General features: G+C 40.5%; 2 protein-coding genes across 2 annotated transcripts; one reads left to right on the top strand and one right to left on the bottom strand.

Annotated features, from left to right (window-relative positions):
• The first annotated feature begins 1,356 nt into the window (after positions 1 to 1,356).
• Positions 1,357 to 4,242, top strand: LOC133731178 (E3 ubiquitin-protein ligase WAV3-like). The gene is made up of 3 exons (XM_062158615.1): positions 1,357 to 1,401; positions 2,166 to 3,866; positions 4,222 to 4,242. The coding sequence occupies exons 1-3, from the start codon at positions 1,357 to 1,359 to the stop codon at positions 4,240 to 4,242; spliced, it is 1,767 nt and encodes a 588-aa protein (XP_062014599.1).
• A 4,871-nt stretch (positions 4,243 to 9,113) lies between these two features.
• LOC133731177 (uncharacterized) lies at positions 9,114 to 10,235 on the bottom strand. Its single transcript, XM_062158614.1, has one exon. It carries the CDS (start codon positions 10,233 to 10,235, stop codon positions 9,114 to 9,116), a length of 1,122 nt encoding a protein of 373 aa, XP_062014598.1.
• Positions 10,236 to 11,967: the final 1,732 nt, after the last annotated feature.

The raw sequence follows: 11,967 nt of genomic DNA, 5'->3' as shown, positions 1-11,967 counted from the left end.
CCCATAATCCTCGTCTTTGGGTGCAACTTGAAACTCTAAAATGGGCGAGAAGCGTAAAGCGAATCAGGGATTAAGATCGGCAAAAAATGAAATTCATAAACTCCCTTAAATTTCAAAAGCAAACCTCATCTTTCTTTCAGATTTCCAGTTCTCACTTTCTCCTTTAGTTCGGTTGCATTTTGAATGAAAAGAACCACTTCTGAAGGTGGGAGATGGCTGACTCAAACCATTGAATCACGTTTTGCCCTGGTCTTCTAGCTCCCACGTCTATTTTAATTTCTGAGTTGCTTTTGTTTGACATTGACATCAATAGCCTTCAAATTTGATTTGTTCTACTGTAGGCTTTCTAACCTATAGTAGGGTGTTAACTGTTAAGACATTCTGAAGCCTTTGACACCAACTCCTGACACCAAATAGAACGTCTGGCTTTACAGTAGATATAAATTTACAGGTGAAGTAAGAAATTGGTATACCACTGTACTAAATTGAAAGACAGCAATTAAAGTGATGGCCGGGTTGTGTGCCAGATACTTCTCAAAATGATGTGACAGCAGCCACATAATTAGTTAATTACCATATAATTTGTTTACATAATGACATGGAAGTCTTGGGTTGTTCAGAAAAACATCATATTGACTCTGATATCCTTATACTAATTTGATGAATAGAAAGAACAAATTCGATTCTCATATCACGGCCACCACCGTTATCACTAAATCCTCCTATTGTACGTACATACTACATATCATGATATCAAAAGAAAATCACGTTTGTGTTTATTTTTCTTTTTTGTACCCTGCATGACTCGTTCTTTCCAGCTTGGATTCTCAAGGGAATTAATGAAAAACTTATAAGCAATTCAGGACTTTTTCTTTCCCTTGCTAGACATAAATTACATATGAGAACAAATAAAACTGATACAAGAATCATGACTTATCTGGATGGCATAGATTTTGAAGTAACGAGGCTTGGTGCTTAATATTTACAACTAATTCATTGGCAAATTAAATTGATTTCTTTTCTCCTTTCAAAAAAAAATTGATTTCTTTTCTAGTTTTAGTTTTTATTTTTTGGCAAAAATAAAATAAAATAAAAATGATTCGCCTACTAGTTTAAGTCGGGAAACCCAAAGGCCAAGAAACAAAATCCAACAACTTGGAGGCCAAGAAAACCCAAACGCCTATTCTCCTTCTCCTAGTTAAGGCCAATATATCAATATATATACCTTCTTCAGAAAAGTATCTTGATACATTCATTCTATTCTAAAGAAGACGATAAAATCTGATGCCGAAGTTGTCACTATCCCTTCTTCTCCATCCTAATAAGCATCGACGCCAGGGTTCGGCCCCTCCAAACATGAAGTCCTCTGATGCCTCGTCTGAGGCTGCATCTGATGATCAAGTAAGGAAATTAGGTGATTTTTGGTCAATATATAATTTCGTACTGTTCAAAATCTAGCTCGTTTTAGGTTTTTGTTTCTGGGGTGGTAAAGGAGAACATATACAATCTTCCTTCCCGAAGATTGTGAACTTCAATTGTGTGACATTTTTTAATCTGTATGAGAATTAGTGAACTTTGATTTTATAGACCGATAAATATAGTAGTTTTGTGAGGTTTGTAAGTCTTTATACTAGACAATATTTTCATATTTTTATAGTTTGTTTTTGGTCTTTTGAAAAATTTGTATTTGGTATTGCGGTGTATGAATCTGACATATGAAAGTCTGTCGACCTAAGTATATATATGAATTAAGACTGGTAAAGGTTTCAAATTTCAAGTGAATTAAGACTGGTAAAGGTTTTCTTTTATACTACGTTTATTAGATCACATATCTAAGTTCCTTTGTGGCAAAGTTTTTATTTATAACCACTGCAAGTGGCCTAGTGGTTCTTGCCTAGTTGGGTGTGCTCCCCAACCTAGGTTCGAACCCCGAAGCTGTCAAAGTGGTCAGGCACTGTGCTGCAATGCACAGTTGGAGCATTTCACATACCCCAAAGGGGTTTATCTTGGGCCTAGGAAGCCTAGGAAGCATTTCACATGAATAAAAAAAAAAAGGTTTTTATTCATGAATTCAATCTGGTTGATTGATGAAGTCATTACTTCAGAAAACTGTCCACTCCGTCCAAATATATATCTGAACAGCTTTTGGATTTTTGTTTTTGCAGTTTTACCGAGTTCCCCCTCCACAACAAAACGACCTAGTTCGGAGGCTAGAGCCTTCTTGGTCAGGACCAGCTAAAGCCTTCGCTGACGATGAACCTCTCCCCTCCACCTCACCCACTCAAGCTTCTGGCTCCCAGCAGGTGACATTCAAGACTCAGACAGAGACCTCTGCTATCTGTGCTGCCGAATCACGCCCACAATTTCCTGTTCTTGTCAGCATTCGGGCACCACCTCTTCAAGATCCTGATGGCGAAGGCCGTACACCGATTGACCTTGTTATAGTTCTGGACGTAAGTTGCAGCATGGAAGGAAAAAAACTTGAACTTGTCAAGCAAGCTGTCAAATTTGTGATAGAAAACTTGGGGTCTTCAGACAGACTCTCGATAGTTACATTCTCAACAACTGCTAGAAGAGTATTTCCCCTCAGAAGAATGTCTGTTGAAGGCCGTGGAGATGCCATCCGAGCCGTCGACTCTCTTAGAACAGATTACATGACCAATATTGCGGCAGGCCTCAAGATAGGAGCTCAGATACTTGAAGAACGAAGGGAAAAGAACTCAGTTGCTAGCATCATCCTCTTATCTGATGGCCAAGATAACTGTTCAAGCCAAAGCGAAATGTTGAATAATTTGCCTTCTTCTAGCGACATGCAACAGGAAATTCCAGTCCACACATTTGGGTTTGGCAATGACCATGATCCAAAAACCATGCATGCTATATCTGTTGCATCAAGGGGTACCTTTTCGTACATTGAATCGGTTGGCATGATACAAGATGGTTTTGCTTTGTGCATTGGTGGTCTTCTCAGTGTTGTGGCTCAGGAAGTTCGCCTCACAGTAAGGTCAGCTTCAAGTGGGGTGAAGATTGTATCAATTCCATCGGGGAGACATGTGAATGAGATTTCGGATGAGGGTAAGCAAGGTGTTGTTAATGTAGGAAATATGTATGCAGAAGAGGTGAAACAATTTCTGGTGTATCTCTTAGTTCCACCATCCTCAGCTTCAGACACCAAAACATCATTGTTAGACGTGTCATGCGCATACAAAGATCTAGCTTCGGATGAGTTGATCCAGGTCCAAGGTGAAAGAGTAGAGATTTCGAGACCAGGGTCTTGTTCTTCTGCAGAATTGGCAGTGTCTTTGGAGGTTGATCGGCAGAGGAATAGACTTTTGGTGGCCGATGCTATTGGAGAGGCTCAGAGGTTGGCTGAAATGGGAAATCTGGAGGGTGCACGCGAGGTTTTGACTCAACGAAGAGAAACTCTCTTAACATCAGCAGCAGCCCAAGCTGGGGATAATCTCAGCCATTCATTTGAAATTGAGCTCAGAGAAGTCATGGACAAGATGGGGAGTAGGGAGTTGTACGAAGACGCAGGGCGTGCTTACGCTTATGCAGGAATGAGTTCCCATTCATGGCAGAGGGCTTCAGCTAGGGGTAACGCTAGAGGCTCATGTCTCGCTGCGGGTTTTAAAGCTGCCAAGGGAGGCGCCAAGGGTCACCGTTTTGGTGCCAGGGGTTGTGGTGGAGGTGGAGGTGGTCGTGGTCGTGGTGGCGGTGGTCGTGGTGGCGGTGGTCGTGGTGCCTCCGGGGGTCACACCAAAAGTAGGCTGTTAAATGATGCTTTGTTATACGGTGACGAAGACGAAGCTGATGAGTGTGCTGACGCTGTTGGTGCTTTTGAAACACCCGCCATGGTTAGAATGGTACAGATATCACAGAAGAGGAATCGATCTAATTAAGTCTAAGGTTGAGTTCGTTTTGGCATTAGTAATATTTGTGACAGCAGTAGCCTTCTGGCTGGTTGTTAGTTCAACGGTTTTTTTTTTTTTTTGTTTGAATAAGGGATTAGGCGATATTAGCTCTTCGGAGGCAAACGATGTAGGGAACAAGTCCCACCCTCAATCCCCGAGAATGGTTTAAACAACCATGATTTTAATTTTGTTTTCCTGCCTTTGAAAGATTTAATTCATTGGGATTATTAATATTATCATTATATTACTAGAAGTTTGCTATTAGATTCTGATTGAGATAGTTTAACTTCTCGTTTTATTCTTATAGCATTTCCCGTTCGATGAGTGATAAACTGATAACCATTCAGACAATCCATCGATAGACTTATATGCAAGTAGAGATACTGCTTCCCACTGAAGCTATAAGACACATGGATATATGGTAAAATATTGTTCAGAAAGGGTCCGACTCTTTTCTCAAAAAATAAAATACAAACTAGAAAGCATGGTTCCCTGAGGCATAGACTTTTGTGAAAAACAAGATGGCAATATGACAAATAACAACTAATGATTCCGCCACGACATAATGAAGTAAAGTTTTAACGAAATAAAAACTAATATATTCCATGATTTTGAACATACTGTTGTAAAATGGAAATGTTTCAGAAAATGGAGAGAGTTTTGCTTCAAAGAACTTGAGAGAGAGAGAGAGAGAGAGTTTTGATGCAGAGAGGGAGTGTAGTATTTTCTGTTTTCTCTATCATCCATGGATGAGAAATGGATTACATATATAGTGGAAGGCAAGGAACATATAGCCTAAAATCCTCCATAAAACAAGGACCCTTAAAGTCCTCCTTAAAACATGGATCCCCTAAAACTAGGAAAGAGGAAAGCATCTTCTAATATACAATAATTTACATGATATATCCATAATAATTTACAACACTCCCCCTTGGATATTTCATGTCAATAGTGTTGCCTAGGCTGTGCGCTTTTAAGTTGTCTCGTCAAAAACCTTGCCAAGTAATAAAAACCCTGTGGGAAAAAACAACCTTGGTCGAAGGAGAAAAAGAGCACAACGCGCATGAGTGTAAAGTAGTAATATCACAGCTTCGGAGATAAGTGGAGTCTTCTTATCAGCATCAGAAGTAAGTAGCATGTCTACGAGAGGGATGCATTTAGAGTTGCTACACCAAAACCTTGCCCGGTAAACCCAGTGGGAAAAACCCGTGGTCGAAGGGAAAAGATGAGCAAATGCATATATGTTGAATCAAAAACATCTTCAGGATGGAGCGACCATACTAAAAATGTGCCTCGTTAAAACCTTGCCAGGTAATAAAACCCAGTGGGACAAAATAACCCTGGACGAAGGACAAAAGAGTACACGATGGTCAAGTGGGTATGCTTCTGGATACTCCCCCTGATTCAACTCCTCCTGAAAATTACATGTTAGGTAATTCAGATAATTTACGTAGACCAATACCTTGTACATGCTTCTGGAATGTAGATTTTGGTAGTGACTTAGTGAAGAGGTCTGCACGATTGTCTTCAGATCGAATCTGCTTGACCTCAATCTTCTGATGCTCCTGTTGTTGCTGATTGAAGAAAAACTTTGGTGCAATATGTTTTGTGTTGTCTCCTTTGATGAAACCTGTCTTCATTTGCTCGATGCAAGCAGCATTATCCTCATGGATAGTGGTTGGTTCATCAGTGGTGGAATGCAGTCCACATGTGCTTTGAACATGCTTTGTGATGGCTCTCAACCATATACATTCATGTACTGCTTCGTGAAGAGCTAGAATCTCAGCATGATTCGAAGAGGTAGCAACAAGGGTCTGTTTTGTAGACCTCCAAGAAATTGCCGTATTCCCAATGGTAAAGACATAACCAGTTTGGGAACGTGCCTTGTGTGGGTCTGATAGATAGCCTGCATCAGCATATCCAACAAGGCGAGCATCATTCTGAGGATCAAGGGGGTTTGATCCATTTCTTGATGCATAGGGATAAAATAAGCCCATATCAATCGTACCTCTAAGATAACGAAAAATATCTTTTATACCATTCCAGTGGCGGCGTGTTGGTGCAGAGCTATATCTAGCTAACAAGTTCACAGAAAATGAAATGTCTGGTCTAGTGCATTGAGTCAAGTACAATAATGCGCCTATTGCACTTAGATATGGGACTTCTGGTGCCAATATCTCTTCGTTATTATCTGCGGGACGAAACGGATCTTTCTTAGGATCTAGACTTCGGATGACCATGGGTGTGCTTGAAGGTTTCGCTTTATCCTCATTAAAGCGTCTTAACATCTTCTGGATGTAGTTTGATTGATGAAGCAGAATCCCATCAGCACGGTGCTCAAGCTCCAGGCCGAGGCAGTAATTCGTTCTCCCAAGATCTTTCATTTCGAATTCAGACTTCAGGTGCTTGGCGGTTTCTTTGATCTCTTCAGGAGTACCAATCAGATTCATGTCATCGACATAAACTGCCACAATTACAAATCCAGAACTTGTTTTCTTAATAAACACGCATGGGCATAGTTCATTGTTTACATATCCCATCCCAATCAAATATTCACTTAGACGGTTGTACCACATCCGTCCAGATTGTTTCAATCCATAAAGTGAACGCCTCAAACGAATGGAGAGGGTGTTCCGTGGTCTAGAACTATTTGTATCGGGTATCTTAAGTCCTTCAGGAACTTTCATGTATATCTCTGTATCAAGATCCCCATAGAGATAAGCTGTGACCACATCCATTAGCTGCATATTCAGTTTTTCGGAAATTGCCAAACTGATGAGGTAGCGGAACGTTATAACATCCATTACAGGAGAATATGTCTCATCGTAATCAATCCCAGGGCGTTGAGAGAATCCTTGCGCCACTAGACGAGCCTTGTATCTTACAATCTCGTTTTCCTCATTACGCTTCCTTACAAATACCCATTTAAATCCTACAGGTTTAACATGGTGAGGTGTGGGAACGACAGGTCCGAACACTTTTCTCTTTGTCAAGGAATCTATTTCGACCTGGATTGCTTCTTTCCATTTTGGCCAGTCGTCTCTACGTTGACATTCATCAACAGAGCGAGGTTCGACATCATCGCTAGTTATAATTTCAGTAGCTACTGCGAATACAAATATATCATCGATGATAATCTCATTTCGATTCCAAATCTCACTTAAGCATGCATAATTTATCGAGATTTCTCTATTCTCGAGAGTGGGTTCAAACGTTGGAGCGTCCCCCAACGTTGTCTCTTCTAGGACGGACCCATAATCTGGAATTATCTCGTGAGATGGATCAGTTGAGATCGCGATGTCTAGTGGATTCGTTTGTGCTGGTTTTACCCTCTTCCGGGGATAGGAATCCTTCGAACCTAGTGGTCTACCTCGCTTCTGGGCAGGGACATGTGACTGGTTAGCCGCCATGGTCGTACCTCGTCCATCCGGGACAACGCGTCCTACAGGGACATCTATTCTTGCAGGCACATTTGCAGCAGGTATATGTGATCTCGTCACTTTAGCTAGATCAGAGAAAGCGTCTGGCATATTTTGGGCTACACTCTGTAGATCTAGAATTCTTCGCACTTCATTATCGCATTGTGCGGTTCGGGGATCAAGATGAGACATAGTGGGGACATTCCACGTCAATTCACGTCGTTCATCAGGAACGGTAACGTTCTTATCTCCCCCTAACGGCGGGAAGACTGTCTCATCAAAGTGACAATCCGCGAATCTAGCGGTAAAGAGATCGCCTGTCAAGGGCTCTAAAAAGCGTATAATGGATGGGGATTCATAACCGACATATATGCCCATCCTTCGTTGAGGACCCATTTTTATACGTTGTGGCGGCGCAATTGGCACAAAAACTACACACCCAAATACACGTAAGTGCGAAACATCAGGTTCGTACCCAGTCACCAACTGTAACGCGGAATAAGGTTGGGTGGCAATGGGCCTTAGTCGGACCAACATGGCTGCATGCAAAATTGCATAGCCCCACGCAGATACTGGAAGCTTGGTGCGCATTACCAAGGTCCGTGCGATCATTTGTAATCTTTTAATGAACGCTTCTGCGAGACCATTCTGGGTGTGAACATAGGGAACTGGATGCTCAACATTAATCCCGAGGGACATGCAATAATCATCAAAAGATTTTGATATAAACTCTCCGGCATTATCAAGTCTTATGGACTTGATTGGATAATCCGGGTGGTGAGCCCTTAATTTAATGATCTGGGCAAGGAGTTTAGCAAAAGCAGCATTTCTTGTGGACAATAGTGTAACATGTGACCACCTTGTCGATGCATCAACCAAAACCATGAAATATTTAAATGGTCCGCATGGTGGTTGGATAGGTCCACATATATCCCCTTGTATCCGTTGTAGAAAAAGGTTGGAGTCTTTTTCAGTCTTTGCATATGATGGTCTTATATTTAATTTTCCCAATGAGCAAGCTTGGCATAATGTGTTACTGTACACAAGATCCTTATTGGTAAGGGGATGCCCGTGGGATGAATTTAGGATACGGCGCATCATACTTTGACCTGGGTGTCCCAAACGGTCATGCCAAAGCAAGTAGTTGCTCGAATTGGTTAGCTTCTGGCTGGTTATGTGATTCGCCTCAATCGATCTAATGGTAGCCATGTAGAGACCACTCGAGAGGCATTTTAGCTTCTCCAATGTCCGCTTCCGGCCATACAAATTGGAGGTTATGCAAAGATATTCCACTCCTTTTTCCTCAGTGGTTTCAACGTGATAACCATTGGCTCGAATATCCTTAAAACTCAATAACGTTCTTCTGGAACGTGGAGAGTATAGGGCCTCATTAATGGTAAATTCAGTACCATTGGACAACATAAATTGGGCTTTGCCATGGCCCTCTATCAGGTTGGATTGTCCTGATATAGTTGTCACAGAGGTATGAGTAGGCAATAAGTTTAAAAAAAACTTCCTATCTTGGAGTATGGTGTGCGTAGTAGCACTATCAGCCAGACAACAAATTTCTCCACAAGACATGCCTATTCATATATTTAATTCAATGGATCACATGTATGAAAATAAATAATTTTATTGAATTAAACATCCAAACATAACAAAATTATGCAAAACTAATATTCCAAAGATCACCAAAGATAAACTGAAAAATAGAAAGCATTATTCATAACAATAACATAGATATGGCACAAGTGCCTATTATGTCCATGTCCTCGAGTTTTCAATCCTCGATGTATCCATTAGCTGCTTGGAAATCAGTAATTTCCAAGGTGGTATCCATAGGGAAATCAGTAATCTCCAAGGTGGTATCCATAGCTGCTTGGAAATCAGTAATCTCCAAGGTGGTATCCATAGGGACTGACTCTTCCACAAGGTTGGCCTCTTGAGTTCCGCGTCTGGCGTGATACTCTCCTATCTCTTCATCTGTTGCACGACAGGTGCGGGACCAATGGTCAGTGCCTCCACATCTATAACATAGATTATGCTGATTTTGAGGGCGACGGGCCGGACCAGGGTTCTCTCTAATTTGAGCCTGTCGGACTTGGGCATTTCGGTTTCCACCACGTGGGCCTTGTCCACGTCCTCCTCGACCCCTTGGGCCATTGCCTGGGTGGTCGCGGTCATATGGGCCATTTCTGGGTCCATTTCTTCGTCCATGCCTTGGACGTTCAGACCTTCTTCCCCTTCCACGGCCCCGGTTCCTCCTTCCACGATTATTTTCGTGATGGGCAATAATATTTGCTTCAGGCAAAGGAATTGCTCTAGTACCGGTAGGCCTTGCTTGATCATTCCTCAAAAGTAGGTTGTTGTTCTTTTCAGCGAGCAACAGGATGGTGATTAATTCAGAGAATCTAGCAAAGTTTCTTTCCCTGTATTGTTGCTGCAGGACCATACAGGAAGGAGGGAAGGTGGAGAAAGTTTTCTCCAGTAGGTCAGCTTCTGTGAGCTCTTCTCCACAGAATTTTAGGAGTGACCGAATCCGGCAGATTTCAGAGTTATACTCATTGACAGTCTTGAAATCCTGGAAGCGTATGTTCTGCCAATCGTGTCTTGCTTCCGGCAAGTAGATGGCTCTTTGATGGTTGAATCGCTCTTCTAGAGCGACCCAAAGAGATCGTGGGTCCTCTTCAGCTAAATATTCCACCTTGAGTGCTTCTTCCATATGTTTCCTGATGAAAATCATAGCCCTTGCCTTCATGTCTTCAGGGGTGATGTTGTCAGCAATAATCGTTGATCTCATCTTATTTGCAGTCAGATGAAGCTTGACATCTTGGGTCCACTTGAGATAGTTCCTTCCGGAAACTTCCAAAGCGACAAAGTCAAGCTTGTTGAGATTTGACATTCTCTACAAGGATTTAAAGGACAATAGTTAGTGCTATGGGTAATAACTTCCATAAGCAATCAATAAGAACTTCAGGTTCCATAACATGATACTAAAAATCGGATTAAACATGTATAGTGAATTTGTGAAGGAAACTTCAAGTTCCTTTTATGATACATGTGAACTTCTGGTTCAATATTTATGTATGAATTTTTTGGTTCAATGTTTATGTGTGAACTTCCGGTTCATTAAGTACCTACATTCCTCACATATATATTCTTAATGCAAAGAATTTAAGCGGGTAAAATATTTAAATTTAATATGAGCAGGTAACACCACAAAACATTATCATAATAAATAATGAAGGAAAGATGTATCATTATCACAAAGTCCAAACAAGTATATATAGATATTCGTCACAATATACATGAATTGATAGCTAAATTAAAAGCTATTGATTTTCCTCTTTCTTTCCCTTTTTTTTCAATCATGCCAATTATAATGCAAGAGAAATAAGTGTCTCTCATAGAGGATTAAGTTAAACTAGATGCTTCAACAAAAGTCATAAACTGTGACTGCAGTTCCTACTGAACAACAGTCAAAAAACGAACTGAAACACTAAGCAAAACTACCCAGAAAAATATGAAAATTTACAGAGATGTACTAAACATATAAGGACTCCAGCATACAAAATTTGGTGAATTTTGGAGTTGAATTACTATTTTAAATAAATACTGGAACACAGACATCAGAAGGTAAAATGAAACAGCGAAATTGGTTTTTGTTTGGAAAAACCTACTTGGTTGTAGAGCTTGTAGACTGATGTTGATTGAATGATGAACTACCTCTTCTCTGCAACCCAAGAGTTATTCACCTCTTCTCTTGTCAATCTGCAATCCGAATCCTAGAGCTATTCGTGCTGATAACGTGTTGTAAAATGGAAATGTTTCAGAAAATGGAGAGAGTTTTGCTTCAAAGAACTTGAGAGAGAGAGAGAGAGAGTTTTGATGCAGAGAGGGAGTGTAGTATTTTCTGTTTTCTCTATCATCCATGGATGAGAAATGGATTACATATATAGTGGAAGGCAAGGAACATATAGCCTAAAATCCTCCATAAAACAAGGACCCTTAAAGTCCTCCTTAAAACATGGATCCCCTAAAACTAGGAAAGAGGAAAGCATCTTCTAATATACAATAATTTACATGATATATCCATAATAATTTACAACACATACTAACTTGTAAGTTGCAATAGCTACTAGCTAGTATATATATTGTTTTATTCCTGTTATAGTTTTCACAAGATTGAGAACATGAGATCGAACTAAGCAGGCTCCTCAACTTGTATTTTGTTTGCGGTGACAGAGGGTTATCATGTTTGCGGTGATAGTCGCCGTTGCCGTTATAAGTGCACATAATCTCATGGGTTGTGTTTATGGGCAAATAGTTGCGACAGATAGAAAATGCAAGGTTGAATTTCAATTTTGGAAAGATTGCCTTTCTACGCTTCAGTTACGACGACCAATATTAAGAGACTAAAAAGAAATAACTATAAGTCATGTGAATCAATAGCATTAACCCGAATTATCACGCGTACCATGATCCTACCATGATCCTGCAGGATCATGTTATAATTTCCTCTGGTGGGGTAGAAATTATTAAATGAATACTGCTAAGGCACCAAAAACTTAAAACAAATGATTTTTAGATATAAAATGTTTATTTTTCAGAAAAGATACTTGGGCTATAGCCTC

This window comes from Rosa rugosa, chromosome 2, assembly GCF_958449725.1.
Source record: "Rosa rugosa chromosome 2, drRosRugo1.1, whole genome shotgun sequence".
NCBI lineage: Eukaryota > Viridiplantae > Streptophyta > Magnoliopsida > Rosales > Rosaceae > Rosa > Rosa rugosa.
This window is presented reverse-complemented; position numbering and strand designations above follow the sequence as displayed.